At 40.5% G+C, this 17193-nt stretch overlaps 1 protein-coding gene across 1 annotated transcript in view; it reads left to right on the top strand.

The window, feature by feature from the left end:
• The window catches only part of LOC124545982 (ubiquitin carboxyl-terminal hydrolase 8), a 226904-nt gene that overhangs the window by 146125 nt on the left and 63586 nt on the right, over positions 1–17193 (top strand). Inside the window, exons 10-11 of the mRNA XM_047124950.1 lie at positions 2080–2165; positions 2259–2390. Of these exons, the coding sequence (XP_046980906.1) occupies positions 2080–2165; positions 2259–2390 (218 nt within the window). The remainder of the gene's footprint in view (positions 1–2079; positions 2166–2258; positions 2391–17193) is intronic.

Here is a 17193-nt window from a genome sequence, read left to right as displayed (position 1 = left end):
ACAGAACTGTACAAATAAGCATTTCAGTGACAGTATTCTTATATTTACCAAAGCAAAATATTTATTACTTGGTATTCTGTTACCAAAAGTAAGAACATTTGTTATAACTATAAATTCCTAGTTTGACACACAGAAATAAATATGTAATGAACACTAGAGAACAGTTATTCTGAAACTGGAGGTAGACTGCAAAGATATTATTTGGTTTTATGCTTTTCCTCTGTTTCCAAGAAGTGATAATATGCAGCAGCTTACAATAATTAAAGAGTGAAGTGTATTAGAAATAAAACGATATCTTTAATTATTTACTGGACATATCTACCCTTGCAAAATAGCCATATATGATTTAATATTTGGCATCGCACATTCAGTGTACATTCTTCCAAACTCAGTGTCACTGCAACTAATTGGTATGCAGAAGTGTAAACAGATGTAGGACTTATGATGCTGACACATGCCATTGTTACACAGCCACTGAGGCTCATATATGAGGGGGGACCCAAAAGTAACCGGAATCGTAATGCTGCATGTCGTGTACTTGTAGTAGCAGGTTGCGCCGCCAGAGGGTTGTAGTAGGAGCTCTGCTGAGTCATTCTGCCACACGGCATCACCCAACAGTGAGAAGTGTGGTTTCTTTGACAGTTCTTTGAGTGTGCGTACAGTGCAGACGTGACACGTGGAAATGGCTAGTTCTTATAAACAACGTGCGGCAGGGAAGTTTTGTTTCCTGCTCGGCGTGAACTCGGCAGAAACTGTTGCGATGATTCAGACAGCCTACAAATACCTCTTAGTAAAATGCAGGGGTATGAATGGTTTTCTCGGTTTAAAAAGGGAGAAATGGTGGTTGAAGATCAGCCCTGTTCCAGTCGACCTTCAACTGCTTGAAGCGAAGACAACATTGACAAAATCTGTGATCTCATCAGTGAAGATCGACGCAGGACAATCGACCAACTCAAGAACTTGTCTGGGTTGTCCTGGAGCCCAATTCAGCGCATCTTGACCATCGATTTGGGGATGTGAAGAGTGGCAGCAAAATTCGTGCTGAAGCTTCTTACTGGAAATCAAAGGGATCGTTGCATTCAAGCCTGTCTCGAAGTGAAGGATGCGTTCAAATATGATCCACATTTTTTTTCAAACAAATCATTACAGGTGATGAGTCATGGTGCTATGGGTACGATCCAGAAAGTAAACAACAGTCATCACAATGGAAGTCACCTGGCTAACCTCGACCAAAAAAAACTCTACAAGTGAAATCGAATGTGAAAACGATGTTGATCTGTTTTTTTTTGACATCAAAGAGATTGTACACTCTGAATTTGCCCCTGAAAACCGGACAGTTAACCAACAATTCTATTTGGAGGTTATGAAATGGCTTTGCAGAAGTTCGTCGCGAAAACATCCGGCTTTGTGGGATTCTGGCATGTGGTTCCTGCATCGTGACAACGTTCCCGCATACACAGCTCTGAGCATTCGCCAGTTTTTGGCCTCAACGAAGACTTGACCCACGCACCCTATTCGCCAGATTTAGCACCCTCGGACTTCTTCCCATTCCCGAGGATGAAAAGAGACTTGAGAGGGAAGCATTTTGTGGATGTGGAAGACGTAAAGCGCAATGTCATGAAAGTGCTAGCAGGTATCAAAGAGGACTAATTTAAAAGGTGCTTCGAACACTGGAATGAACGTTTGGACAAGTGTATTAATGCTAATGGAGAGTACTTCGTAGGAGATTAAGGTTGTATTTGAAAACAATAAAGTATATGCTTTCTAGGAAGAAATTCCGGTTATTTTTGGGTTCCACCTCATATTTGCCTTACTTAGACGAAGTAGTAAGCTACCCACAGTGTTGCAGAAACAAAGATATATTTTGCTGTATTTGTAGAACAAAAACATTCAGAGGGAAAACCTCATAAATTGTTGTTGTTTGCTTTTTTTATTATAATTTCATGTGAAATATTCTCTAGACCTGCAAGGGACTTTGGAATCTTAGTAAATATGTTGATTAATTAAAGTAACTATGTTGATTAATTGTAACAGTTCTGTGAAAAATATAAATGTTGTCAATTTCCATTTCTCCACTAGGTGTTTATTACACCCACCTCAGACATGATGGTCCTTCAACTTCTAGCCCAATGAAACGATCTCATTCATCTCCAGACTTAGCTAAGGTAAGTAAATACAGGAATTAGCTCCATACTGAAATCTTTGTCTTGGAACATGCTTTAATGTTGTATTAAATTGGTTTTATAAACTTTTCTTAGCTGGATGAACCTGATCGGAGCGCCAAAACACCCCAAGTCGACAGGACAAGCAAACCTGGAATTGTTTCTCGACCAAATGAGATGTTCTACACCCCTCACCAGAAGAAATTGTACTCTGTTTATGGTGTTGTGGTAAGTTGTGGCTCATTAACTATCAGTGAAAATTTTGCTTGAGGCTTAATCCATTCAGACCTGAATTTTTTTTTTCTGGAGGGAAGAAAATATTTGTTTTTTGGTAATGCTCTTAGACGATTTTTTAATGATTTTACATGCAAGATTTGTACAAAAATGTGTAGCAGTTTTCACGACATACTTTGTACACTTGGCTTCATTTTACATACATCTACATGTATGGACTAAAATAACTAATTATGGAATATTCTCTGTTGCGATCAATAGTAAAATGATCATCTAATAATTACCAAGCAAAATAACAATAACAGTATTCAATTATACTGTGGAATACAGCGAACCAAGCTGGTGGTCATGAGCAGCAATGCACGCTGCTATGTTGACTTGCTGATATTTTCAAAGTGATGCCCAACAGTTGGCAGTACTTACACATGATAAAAAGGTTGAACATTCAGAAATGTGTACCTCAGGTTTCCATTGGGAAAAAATACTTATGTTGCAGCTAAGACACAGTAAAAGATAATGTACACAGTTGTAGCCAGAGGATCTGAAAGTGTTACACCTGAAGGAATACTACTTGTCTTTAGTATATTTATCTACCTATTCCATGGGTCATAACAGCAATCTCTGTCTATAATGTGGAATGAGTCATTTTTTACAATAGTAATGCAGTTTCTCATTGAAAAATGTTGATCAATCACAAAGAATGGTCATTTAGATTGATGAAATGGAGACAGGCTGCACCATTTCCTTTTGGCTGCTTCAGCAGCATGCTGCATTGCTGTAGGGATTCAAATGTCTACCAGGCCTGCAGAAATGTACCTGCAAACAAACAAAAGATTAATTATGCAACCTTATTTCTTTGAGATAGTAAATTCTCTGTCTCATGCCGTAGTGCTCCTGGATCCCTCCCCCCCCCTCCCCCCCCCTCCCCCCCCCTCCCCCCACCCACCAACTACACACACACATTGTTAATATTATTAAACATTCAGAAGTTATCTGTATAGTGGGAGGAGTTGTAAATTGAATTCCTACTCAACCCAACTTGCCAGCTTCCTCAATGTTGATCTTCACCTCACCAGTACCTCTGTTCATACCAAACCTACCATCCACCAGCAATACCTCCACTTCAACAGCTGCCACCCATTCAACTCCAAAAGTCCCTTCCATACAGTCTAGCCACCCATCACCGTCGCATCTGTAGTGACAAGCGGTCCCTCTCAAAGTATACAGAGGGTCTCATTGAGGCCTTCACAGACCATAATTACCGTACCAACCTTCTACAAATCAGATCTCCTGTGCTTTCTGTCTTCAGTCACTCACCACCTCCCAAAATCCCACTGTCCAGCCACAGAGGACCATTCCCTCCGTGACTCATCACCGCCCATGATTGGAGCAACTAAATCACATTCTCCAGTAGGGTTTCAACTACCTCTTGACATGCCTTGGAATGAGGAATTTCCTACCCACTATCCTTCCCACCCCTCCCGATAGTGGTATTCTGCTGACCATCGAACCTATACAGTATCCTTGTACATCTCTATACAACCCCCGCTCCCAACCCCTAGCAGGTATTGAGATAAGTGATTGCTAAATAGAAAAGTGACTGCAATCTCTTAGTAGAGGAAAAACATTTGGACTAAATGAGATACCCGTAAGATTCTCCCGATATTATCTGAAAGAACATGCTCCCCCTCTAGTAGCAGCTTATTGTAGGTCACTGGAACAACAAAGGATTCCTAGTGACTGTAAAAAAATGCAGGTCATTTCAATTTTCAAGAAGAATCGTGGGACAGATGCACCTAACGATAAGCCTATATCGCTGATGTCAGTCTGTTGTAGAATTATGGCACTTGTTTTCTGCTAACATATTACGACGTTCTTGGAGACCAAATAAGTCAATATGGACTCCACAAACAATGTAATGTTCTTATGAAACTCAGCTCACTCTGTCCCTCCACGAGATCCAGAATGCCATAGACATCAGCACTCAGCCTCATGCCATGTGCCTTGACTTCAGGAAGACATTTGATTCGGTTCCACACTGTCATTCCTGTCAGTCGTAACAGAACAAAATTGACAAGTATGAAGATAATTTTAGGAGCACCCCAAGGAACTGTAAAATGACCTTTTCTGTTTCATTATATATAGAAGATCTAGTGAATACTGTCAGAAGCTCTCTGAGGCTGTTTGTAGATGATGCAGTTGTCTATAAGTAGGTAACAGTGTGAGGAGATTGTTGTGAATTGTAGTAAGACCTCCAGAGGATTAATGAATGTTGGAGGAATGGCTGTTGTCGCTAAACATAAATAAATGCAACATATTTCAGATACATAGGAGAAGTTACCAGCTACTGTACAATTACACATTATTGGTGACAGATTGCTAGAAACAGTAGGAATAACCATTCAGAGAGACAAAAAGTAGTATGATCACACAAAACAAATAGTAGGAAGAGGAGAATCTTAAAGGCATGGCATTTACTCATGAAATTGGTTGCTTACAAAATACCTGTTCAACTGATTCTTGAGTATTGTTTATCAGTCTGGGACAGTTACCAAATATGGTTAATAGAAGAAATAGACATGGACTAATCAAGAGTGGCAGGCTTTGTGATGTGTCTTTTACCTGTTGCGAGAGGGTTATGGAATTGCTCAACAAGCTCCAGGAGGTGATGCTACAGGAGAGACATTGTGCATTATCATGAGATTTACTATTGAAATTGAGAGAGTATGTACCATGAAGAGATCGGCAACTTCTTATTTCCTCCACATATATCTCACAAAACGACCACAGTGACAGAATTTGAGAAATTAGAGCTAATGCAGAAGTTTATCAATAGTAATTCTTCCCATGTATCATTTACCAATGGAAAGGATATTAGATAGTTGCACTAGAAGTACCCTCCACCTCACACTGTAAAGTGGTTTGTGGCATAGAACTGTTTCTGCTTCATTGGTAGCAAATAACTCATTAGTTATAATGTCGTGTCATGTGACTAGGGCCTCCCATCGGGTAGACTGTTCTCTGGGTGCAAGTCTTTCGATTTGACGCCACTTCGGCGACTTGCGCGGCAATAGGTATGAAATGATGATGATTAGGACAACACAACACCCAGTCCCTGAGCGGAGAAAATCTCCGACCCAGTTGGGAATCGAACCCGGGCCTTAAGGACTGACATTCTGTCGTGCTGACCACTCAGCTACCGGGAGCGGACATTAGTTACAGTAATGAGTCTGGACCCAATATTGATCCCTGTGCCATACCAAATCTGATTATTCCCTATTCTGAAGTAACTGTTTCATTGTATACACATATCTGTGTCCTCTTAGGTACATATAATGGACCTGCAGTGTAGGAAAAGACAGATTGCTACTTACCATAAGTTGCAGACAGGCACAGTTAAAAGATGCTTACATACAGCTTTTGGCCACAGCCCTCATCAGTAAAACACACACACACACACACACACACGCGCGCACACTTGCCAACTCCAGCATCTTGGGCCAGAATGCAACATCACACGGGATGCAAGCAGCAATCTGGAGGGAGTAGTCAAGGGAAGGGGAAGGGGAAGGAATACTAGTGTATGGGTGGGGAGAGAGATGAATGCTATCTGGTGGAGTGTGCAGGGACTAGACTGCCAACAGGTGCAACATCAGGAGGTTGTGGGGCAGGGAGTGGGGAAAAGAGGAGCAAAAAAAGATAGGAGCGGAGAAAGACAGGCGGATGTGCTAGCAGAGAGCGAGAGCTGCAAATAAACAGGGTAGAGATGAAAATGGGAAGGAGATGATAGGACAGAGGGGTGGAAACTGTTGTGTGAAGGAGTGGGAAAGATATGTTACTGTAGGTTGATGCCAGGATACTTACAGAAGCGGAGAATGCATTGTCAGGATAACTCCCACCTGCACAGTTCAGAAAAGCTGATGGTGGAGGGAAGGATCCAGATGGCTCAGGTAGTGAAGCTGCCATTGAAATCCAGTGTGTTGTGTTCAGCTGCATGCTGTGCCACAGGGTGGTTCACCTTGCTCTTGGCCTCAGTTCGGCAGTGGCCGTTCATCCTGGCACACTTCTGGTTGGTAGTCATACCAATATAAAAAGCCATGCAATGGTTGCAGCAGAGCTGGTAAATGACATGGCTGCTTTCACAGGTGGCCCAGCCCCTGATGGTGTAGGATAAACCTTTGACAGGACTGGAACAGGAAGTACTGGGTAGGTGGATTGGGTAGGTTTTGCACTTGGGTCTTCCTCAGGGATATGATCCTTCTGGCAAGGGGTTGGGATTGGCAGTGACATAGAGATGTACTAGGATGTTTCGGAGGTTGGGTGGACGATGGAACTCTACTTTAGGAGGGGTGGGAAGTATTTTTGGTAGGATGCCCCTCATTGCAGGGCACAGTGATAGGTAAGCAAAGTCCTGCTGAAGGATGTGGTTCAGTTGTTCGAGTCCGGTGTGGCACTGGGTGATGAAAGGAACACTTGTCTTTGGCTGGTGAGTGGTGGGAGGATTGGGATGTGAGGGGAAATGGCATGGGAGATTTGTTTGTGGACTAGGTCTGGGGGATAGCGCCAGTCTATGAAAACTTTGGTGAGATCCTCAGCATACTGAGCAAGGGAGTTTCTGTCGCTGCAGGTGAGGGAATTTTTGGTGTGAAAGGCCTGACAGCTGTCAAAATGCAGGTACTGCTGGTGGTTGGTTGGTTTAATGTAGGGGGGGGGGGGGGGTGAATGGAGCCATCAGAGAGGAGGAGGTCAACATCTAGGAAGGTGGCACGTGAAGCGGATGGCAGAGAAGATGTTGAGGTCGTGAAGGAATGAAGAGAGGATGTCTTGGTCCCGAGTCCAGATCATGAAGATATTATCAGTGAACTTGAACCAGACTAGGGGTTTGGTATTTTGAGAGGCTGGGAACATCTCCTCTAGATGGCCCATCAAAAGGTTGGCATAGGAGTGTGCCATGCGGGTGCCAGTAGCTGTGCTGCGGATTTGTTTGTGTACTTTCCCTTCAAATGAGAAGTAGTTGTGGGTTGGGATAAAGTTAGTGAGATGTATGAGGAATGAGGTAGTGGGTATGGAGTCTGCAGGATGTAGGGAAAGGTAGTGTTTGGTAGTGGTAAGATGGTGGGCATAAGGGATGTTGGTGTATAGTGAGGTGGAATCAACAGTGTTGAGTAGGGATCCAGGATGTAAAGGGCTGGGGATGGTAGAGAGTCAGTGAAGGAAGAGGTTGGTGTCTTTGTTTTGGGAGGCTAGACTACGGGGTATTGGTTGGAGGTGTGGTCAGTGAGGGCTGAAATTCTTTTAGTGGGTGCACAATAACCAGCCACAATGGGGCGTCCAGGATTGTTAGGTTTGTGGATTTTGTGGAATATGTAGGAGGTCAGTGTGTGGGTTGTCATAGGGGTGAGGAGGGAAATGGATCCAAGGGAGATGTTCTAGGAAAGGCCTAAGGTTTTAAGCAGGGATTGGAGTTTGTGTTGGACTTCTGGGATGGGATCACTGTGGCAGAGTTTGTAGGTGGAAGGCTCAGATAATTGGCAGAGGCCTTCTGCCAGATAGTCACTGCGATTCATAGCAGCAGTGGTGGAACCTTTGTCTGCAGGCAGGATGATTAGGTCAAGATTTGTTTTGAGGTTGTATATGGCTGTTTTCTACTGGAAGGTTGTTGTTCTGTGGAAGGGACTTGGGGAAGGACAGTGAGGCTAAGTTGGAGGTAAGGATTTTCTGGAAGGTGACCAGCAGGTGGTAAGATGGGAGGGGGGGAGGATCATGGTTGGATGGTTGTATGAACTGGAAGAGGCAGGGTTCAGTGTTGGAATGAGGGTAGTATTAGTTGCAAGGATTGTCAACAAAGAAGTGCTTTAATTGCAGGGATCGGGCGAAGAAGGATAGATCTTGACAAGTCCACCATGGTTAAATTTGGGTGTAGGGCTGAAGGTGATGCCTTTGGATCTGAAACTTCTGTGGAGCTGAGGGTTTTGGTGGGAAGTGTAACAACAATGTTAGGGGAATGTTTTGGCTCTTGGTTTGGTGGAGGGTTGGTAGGGAGTTTGGGGGATGTGACAAGTTGAAAAGGACAGCTAAGCAGTGTTTAGCTGATATGAAGGCTGGTCAAAGATGAATACTGTGGGTATGATAGGTGGTGTCTGGAATGCTTCTCCAGGTGTTGGGGAGCAAAGGATTCAGTTTCAGAGATGTGATGTCTGGAGTAGGGATTACAGAGTAGTAGTATCTTGCGGAGGGAGCAGAGGTGGTTCTGGGACACCTGTGCCATGGAAATGTGTTTTTCCCGTACCAGGTTTGTGAGAGCCAGGGATTGGCAGAATCTGAAAAGGTGTAGGTCATTGTGAAAGGAGGGATGGGATCCAGAGAAAGGAATCTTTGCTGTTAGGCCATTGGGGGGAGGGGGGGGGGGGGGGGGGGGGGGAAGGAGAGGTTTCTGATCTGGTGCAGAAACATGGAGCAAGGGTCCATTGTGGCAGGAATGGCATAAAGGAAATGGGAATGACACAGAAATGGGCAAAATAGGGGTTCATGGTTGTGAGAGGAGCTGAATAAGAGGAAAGAAGCATAAAGATGTGTAAAAATACACAGAGACATGCAGAAATATGCACAGATACACAATAATATGCACATATATGTAAAAATATGCACAAATACATAAAAATAAGCAAAAACATGTGAAACCACATAAAACAGGCACAAATATGTTAAAAATGTACAGAAATGTGGGTGAAAAGGAACATTGTTTTTGTGTGTGTGTGTGTGTGTGTGTGTGTGTGTGTGTGTGTGTGTGTGTGTGTGTTTTGCAATAAGTGAAGAGAGAGGGAAGGGGGTGGGTTAGGTTGGGGATCAAAAGTTCAAGTGGCACAGCCAGGTTTGGAAAACAAAATGCAAAAGTATGTCAGGATGAGAGATGAAGTGGAATCAATAGGAATAAATGTAATTATAACTATTGGAGGAGAGAATCTGGGGCATTTGATGCTGCGTCAACAATCTGCGCAGTCACAAATTGTGTGTTGCACGTGGACGATCTTGAATACAGTGTGTCTCGGAAGTAGATGCGCATTGTAAAATGGTGAATAAACAAGGGAAAGATGAATAGAATGGAAACTGAAAACAGTAATACTATAGACAAGGGTACCAGAGGAATACTTCACAGGGTTGTGGGATGGAAGAAAGCTGTTCTGCAAAAATCAAACAATGGGAACTCCAGGTAGAAATGTCAACAATGTAAGAAAAGACTGATTGATACTTGCCATAAAGAAGACATGCCAAGTTGCAGTCAGGCACAATTAAAAGATGCTCACATACAGCTTTTGGCCACAGCCTTTGTCTGTCTGTCTGTGCGTGCGTGTGTGTGTGTGTGTGTGTGTGTGTGTGAGAGAGAGAGAGAGAGAGAGAGAGACACACACACACACACACACACACACACACACACAAGCAAGCGCATCTGTGTAGCTGGATAGGTAACACATCTACTCACCAAACAGTTTTAGGACAAAACAAATGTAAAGATTAAGTGAATGTGCAAGCTTTTGGATCCAATGACTCTTTCGTCTGGCAGAAGGGTTGAAGGGGGAGAGGGAGGAACAGGGATGAAGGAAATGTACTGGTAAGGTTCAGGAAGTGGGGAGAGTTCAGAAAAGTTGCCCAGAACCCAGGGTTGAGAACCTCAAATGTTGGTGCAGTCCCCAAGAATCAGTCTTCTTTTCTCATCCCATCCATTAAGTGTTCCTGACCCAAGGTTCTGGACAACTTCTCCTAATGCTCTTTGTTTTTCTAAACATTACTTATCCTTTTTCTTGAGCCTTCTTCCTTCCCCTTCAACCCTTCAGCTAGAAAAAAAAGCCGCTGGCTCTGAAAGCTTGCACATATACTTAGCCATTATATACATTTTCTCCTGCCACTGCTTGGTAGATACTTTAATCCATCCAGTTGCATTATATTTTCAAAAATTGATTATTTTTGTTGATATATTAGCTCTCTTAGATACATAGGATGACAACAAGTTGCCACCAAGAACTATGACACATTAATATTTGAGCATATCGAAGAGGATACTGTGAAGTGCACAATTGCACAACTGCAAAAGTTTTAGCAAAATTTGGATGGTAGCAGTTATGTGTAATGTAGCTTTTATATTTGAATCCAGAGTATGATTTTCTTGTATTGAAGTGAAGTATGTCTGTTTAAATACAGTGGAAGCTGTACTTACTTATCCTAATCTTCAATCATCTACCGTAATCCCTTTAATGAAGTTATCAGCTGCAGAGATAAAGCACTGGATATCTCTCGGTTTTCACTTTTTTTATACAATGAAGAATCCTTTTTTGTCTTCCATTAAATTAAATTAATTCTTAATGTTTAATAATGAAATAAAAGTGGCATAAGGCTATCCCTTTATCACTAGTTACATTAATAACAAATTAAGACAAAGGCATTTAGTTAATTACAGTAATAATATATAAACCTGATTACCTTATTAACTGTACCTATTATTAAATTATATAAATTTGAATTAAGGTTTTCATGTATCAGGTTGCAATCATAACTGCATATACAAATATGCACTTTTTTTACGTGACAGCCATAGAGTAAAAATAGCTGTTACATATTAATATTGCAAGTAAAAGAAAATAATTAACTCCTGAAATAAAATACAATTAACAGTTTTGAAATAAGAGGTTTCAAATATAGGTACATGTAAACCCTAAGTTCTAACATTGGCTATCTAAATGAAGGATGGTATTAAATCCCATTATCTCACATCTTATAATTGTAAACACTTTACTATGTATGTTACTTTACCATGTGTAATATATTAAGCTGTTTGTCAACTGAATATTACCACTAGTTTCTGTAAGACTGGAATACGGATTATTTGTATCCTACTACATTCTTTATTAATTGTAATAGGTACTTTTGCAAATACCGTCTGTTTCATGGGTTAAGCTCTACACACCGTATAGCAGTTGGACAAAGCTTCTTAAGTAGGAGCTCTCATTATAGAAACCCTACAAGTGCCTCTCGTTCATATGTGTGAGCCACGTGAGTAAAGCAGTTGTGTTTAAGGTGGGCAGCCTTGTTGCTGCAGTAGTCTTCTGTGGTGCTTCAGAAATGGTGCTCTTAGTTAGGTACCGAATAAGTTTCTCTGCGTACAATATTTTATTTTTTGCACTCAAGAAAGTAAGTTTAGTTTAAGGCTCCTTAAATTTGAGAGTTCATTTATTTTCAGTGAATTCCTCAACTTATTATTTTAGAAGGCCACGTTCCTATAGAGAATCTTTACTGAAATCATTTTTAATCTGTTTCTAAAGCTCCATTTTTTCCATAATCTTTTCATATCACATGCGAAAAAAACTTTTCATCTCTTTGTAACTAATAAATCAAACATCCTGTCTGATCTGTTTTACATGTTCTAATGTTGGTCTACCCTTATTTCTGTCCCTTCTATTAATTCTTTGTTCCTTTTAAAGCTTTCTACAGAAAAGCACAAGCTATGTTTAACACTATTTGTGAAAGTGGAATCGTGCTTAAAATGTGCAGAATGTCGGGGAACTGTAGTCCATAATGCAGTTAAAATACTTTTAACTATTTTTTCTGATGCACTTTTTCTAGAAACTTTTTTAATGATATTGGTTGAATTGTTAATAGTTTCTAGGTGACTGAACAAAAAATATATATCTATGGCGTTCTGTCGTGAAGGCAACAGAAATTATTTGCAAAAATTCTCTCCTAATGTGTTCCAGCATATTCAGATATTTTACATTAATACATATTCTTTTTTCTTTTACTGGTGTGAGAAACAGAATACTTTCTCTAAAGCTACTGGCAATAGTGTTGGTGATGTGGAATTATCTTGGAGGACTCCTTTTTAAATTTGGAGTTTTCTGTTATCCTGATAAAATCTAATGGAAGATGTAACACTGACCCATATATTCTCATTGCCCAAGGGCTTTTAGTATGGATTTCCTTGAAACTTGTCTTAAAACGATTTCTCGAAGTCTGTTTAGTTCCAAGCAAAGTGGTGATTCATATCATAATTGCTCCATTGTATTATTTTGTTCCTGACTTGCAATTGGTTAATTATGCTATATCCACTTCAAAAGCCAGGTTCATCCTTTGTTTGAGTGAAATATATTCCCCTCCCCCACCCACCCACCCACCCCAATGCTAGGTTTAATGAATATCCTGTACACTTTAAACTGCTTTGTAGTTTTTTATACTTTGTCTCTCTCATCAAGAAAAAACCTGGCATTCAATTTGTTGGAGAGAGGAATGTTAGATCCCTTAATCAGGTGTGTAGATTAGAGAATGTAAAAAGTGAAATGGATAGGTTGAAGCTAGATATATTCGGAATTAGTGAAATGCAATGGCAAGAACAACAGCACTTATGATCAGGTTAGTACAGAGTTATCAACACAAATTCAGATAGGGCTCATGCTGAAATAGACCTAATAACAAATAAGAAAATAGGATTGCAGGTAAACTACTATGGACAATACAGAGAACAAATTATTGTAACCAAGATAGACATGAAGCCAACACCTGCCACAGTAGTACAAGATTATGTGCCAACTAACTCTACAGATGAATTGATTAAAAGAATGTATGATGAGATTAAAAAAATCTTCAGACAATTGAAAAAGAGAAAAATTTAATTGTTAAGGTTGATTGGAATCCCGTAGTAAGAAAAGGAAGAGAAGGAAAAGTATTAGGATAACGTGGGCTGGCAGAAAGGGATGACAGAGGAAGCTGCCTTGTAGAATTTTACACGTAGTATAATTTATTCATTGCTGCCAAATGGTTTAAGAAACATGAAAGATGGTTGTATGAGTGGAAGAGTCATAGGAACACTGAAAGGTATAAGATTGATTATATAATACTAAGACAGAGATTTTGAAACTAAATTTTAAACTGTAAGGCATTTCCAGGGGCGTATGTGGACTCTGGCCATAATTTATTGGCTGTGAATTGCATATTACAATTGAATCGATAAAATCAGAACCCCCTTATTTTGAGTGCCAAAAATTTTTGAGGAGAAGCAAAAAACGTGATTATCAGAAGGACCAGTAATTGAAAGTTGCTCAGAAAAATCCCACATTTTCTACTACATGGTGTGTTATTGTAGTTCCGAAAGGTTACACATTCCTGTTACAGGAACTGATATACTAATAACTGTAACTACTGGACATAAGGGGTTTCTGCTCAAAAGTGTTGATATGATGGTTTCTACCTCAAATGAATTGCAACAAATAGAATTTTAGTGTGATTTATTAATGCATCAATAACAAAATAGTGTATAATACATTCTATCACCACTCACAACATAAACAAACAGTAATGCATTGTTACATATCTGTTTTCTTCCACTTGAAGTGTTTTGCCAATATATATATGTTAGTTCCTTTGGTTTGCTTGTTTTCCCTTTATTCTTATCCTTCTCTGTTATTCTAGGCTGCCTACAAGCAAAGACTTTCACTTCAATAAGATTTTGAAGGTGTGCATGTTGTTCATTTTTAGGTGAAAAAGATATGAATTTATTATAAATTTCGTCTTGATCCTCATCTGAAACATGTTTACGGCATCTTATGCAGCATCTGAAAAACTACACTGAAGCACCAAAGAAACTGGTATAGCCACGTGTATTCAAATACAGACATATGTAAGCAGGCAGAATGCGGCGCTGCGGTCGGCAACATCTACAGGGTGTTCCAAAATAATGTGTACACTCTTTGAAACTGAACACCTCTTTAATGAAAAGGGTTAGAAATACAATTTTAGTGGTGTTAGGTGCGTCATGGTCCGACTTAAAGTGGTGAATGTTCAAACTGGTGCCTGTCCATCGTAATACACCATCAACGATGAATTACAACTGAACGACATGCCAACATTATTGTTTCCAACAAAATAGCATCCTAGGCTTGCTCAATTTGCTCTCTAAGATCATCCAGTGTGTGTGGTCTTGCAGTGTAGACTGTGTTCTTGAAAGTAACCCACAGAAAGTATTCTGGAGGAGGTACATGTGGAGATTGAGCGGGATACTCCACACTCTCTCTTTGTCCTATCCATCTGGCAGAGAATGTATGATTGAGAAATACCCTCATATCCAGGTGAAAGTGAGGTGGTGCCCCATCCTGTTGAAAGTAATAATCTTCATTTCGAAACACAGTGCTAAGACCAGGAGTTATCATTTCCAACATTTCCAAGTATGAGTCGCCCATGACAGTGTTATCAAGGAATTAAGACCCAATTAACCCTCTAGAAGACAGACCACACCAGACAGTTACTCCTGGTAGTTTAACATGCCTTTCATCAGTTACATATGAATTCTCCCTGGCCCAGTACATGCAATTATGGCGGTTAATTGTTCCATCAAGTTTAAACATCACCTCATCTGATCGAAGAATTCGATACTGGAAACGTTGCTGTTCTTCATACCTGTTAATGAATGACTCACAAAATTTGCTTCACCTAGGATCATCCTTGTTAAGAGCATGGAGAAGTCTTGGAATGTAAGGCTTAAAATTCTGAGATCGCAAAGTTCTATCAACACTGATTCTGCAGATCCCAGTCTCATGAGAGCATTGCCTCACAGATTTCTTCAGGGATCATGTGTATTCCTGGATTACTGCATCAACACTCTCATTGTCTGGTGAACTTCTCTTTCATCCACTATGTCCCTTCTTCAACTCCAAACTTGTCTCTGATCCTTGTAATTGTTACTCTTGTCGGTGGTGGTGTTCCAAATTCAACTGTCCAACGTCGGCATACCACACTCATATACCCTGTTTTCCAGTAACATTTCAGCACTCTTTTCCGTTGTTCAAATGAGGATGCCATGTTTGCTGACAATCCTGAAACAAAAGAAAGGATTGTCATGTTTTTCACCACCTTCTAAATTATTACCTATAAAAATTGTATTTCTGTCTCCTTTAATTAGAGAGATATTCTGTTTCAAAGAGTGTATACATTATTTTGGGACACCCTGTATATAAGACAACAAGTGTCTGGCACAGTTATTAGGCCAATTGCTGTTGCTGCTACAATGGCAAATTATCAAGATTTAATTTAATTTGAAAGTGGTGTTATAGTCAGTGCACGAGCGGTGGAACATAGCTCCTCTGATGCAGCGATGAAGTGGGGATTTTCCTGTATGACTATTTCACAAGTGTACCATGAATGTATGGAATCCAGTAAACCGTCAAATCTCCAACATCGCTACAGCTGGAAAAAGATCTTGTAGGGAACACCAACAACTGAAGAGAATCATTCAGTGTGACAGAAGTGCAACCCTTCTGCAAATTGCTGCAGATTTCAGTGCTGGGCCATCAACAAGTGTCAGCTTACGAACCGTTCATCGAAACATCATCAATGTAGGCTTTTGGAGCCGAAGGCCGACTCGTGTACTCTTTATGACTGAACGACACAAAGCTTTATGCCTCGCCTGGGCCCATCAACACCAACATTGAACTGTTGATGACAGGAAACGTGTTGTGTGATAGGATGAGTCCTGTTTCAAATTGTATCGAGCAGATGGACATTTATGAGTATAGAGACAGCCTCATGAATCCATGGACCCTGCATGTCAGCAGGAGAAAAAGATATGAATTTATTATAAATTTCGTCTTGATCCTCATCTGAAACATGTTTACGGCATCTTATGCAGCATCTGAAAAACTACACTGAAGCACCAAAGAAACTGGTATAGCCACGTGTATTCAAATACAGACATATGTAAGCAGGCAGAATGCTGGTGGAGTCCCTGTAATGGTGTGGGATGTGTGCAGTTGGAGTGCTATGGGACCCCAGATACGTCTAGATACAACTCTGATAGGTGACACATATGTAAGCACCCTATCTGATCACCTGCATCCATTCACGTCCATTATACATACCGATGGACTTCGGCAATTGCAGCATGACAGTGCGACACCCCATATGTCCAGAATTGCTACAAAGTGGCTCCAGGAACACTCTTCTAAATTTAAACACTTCTGCTGGCAACCAAACTCCCCAGACCATGAACGTTATTGAGTATATGTGGGATGCCTTGCAGCATGCTGTTCAGAAGAGATCTCTGCCCCCTCTTACTCTTAGAGAATTATGGACAGTCCTGCAGGACTCATGGTGTCAATTCTGTCCCACACTACTTCAGACATTAGTCGAGTCCATGCCACGTTGTGTTGCGGCACTTCCGCGTGATCACAAGGACCCTACATGATATTAGGCAGTTGTACGAGTTTCTTTGCCTCTTCAGTGTACAAAATAGTCCATGTGAGCAGCAATATATTCTAGATTCCTAGCTAGTATAAGATAGAATGTAACCTTAACACACTTTAGATTAATATTTGAAGCTGATTAAATGGAAAAAAATATACAAATCACAGTAACAACATTAAACACATGAGTATTAAATTAACTGTATAACTCTCATAATATTGTTACTTGCATTGTAAACCATGAGCATTTGGAAATATGCCCTTCCCCTTGTAGTTCGTGTATTTTCTGTTTTTTAGTTTCGATTCCTTTATAATATCACATTTATGTTTTCTGTGAACACCTTTTCTTTTCTTTCTTGGGGGTTCTACATTGCTCATATTAGAAATGCTTCATCAACTCAGAAGTTATAGTTAAACTGAATGCAATAAAATGTGAGTGTAATATTATATATAAAAACAAAGATGAGGTGACTTACCGAACGAAAGCGCTGGCAGGTCGATAGACACACAAACAAACACAAACATACACACAAAATTCAAGCTTTCGCAACAAACTGTTGCCTCATCAGGAAAGAGGG

This window comes from Schistocerca americana, chromosome 1 (assembly GCF_021461395.2).
Source record: "Schistocerca americana isolate TAMUIC-IGC-003095 chromosome 1, iqSchAmer2.1, whole genome shotgun sequence".
Classification (NCBI taxonomy): domain Eukaryota; kingdom Metazoa; phylum Arthropoda; class Insecta; order Orthoptera; family Acrididae; genus Schistocerca; species Schistocerca americana.
The sequence above is the reverse complement of the archived record's forward strand: the minus strand, read 5'-3'. Positions and strand labels throughout refer to the sequence as shown.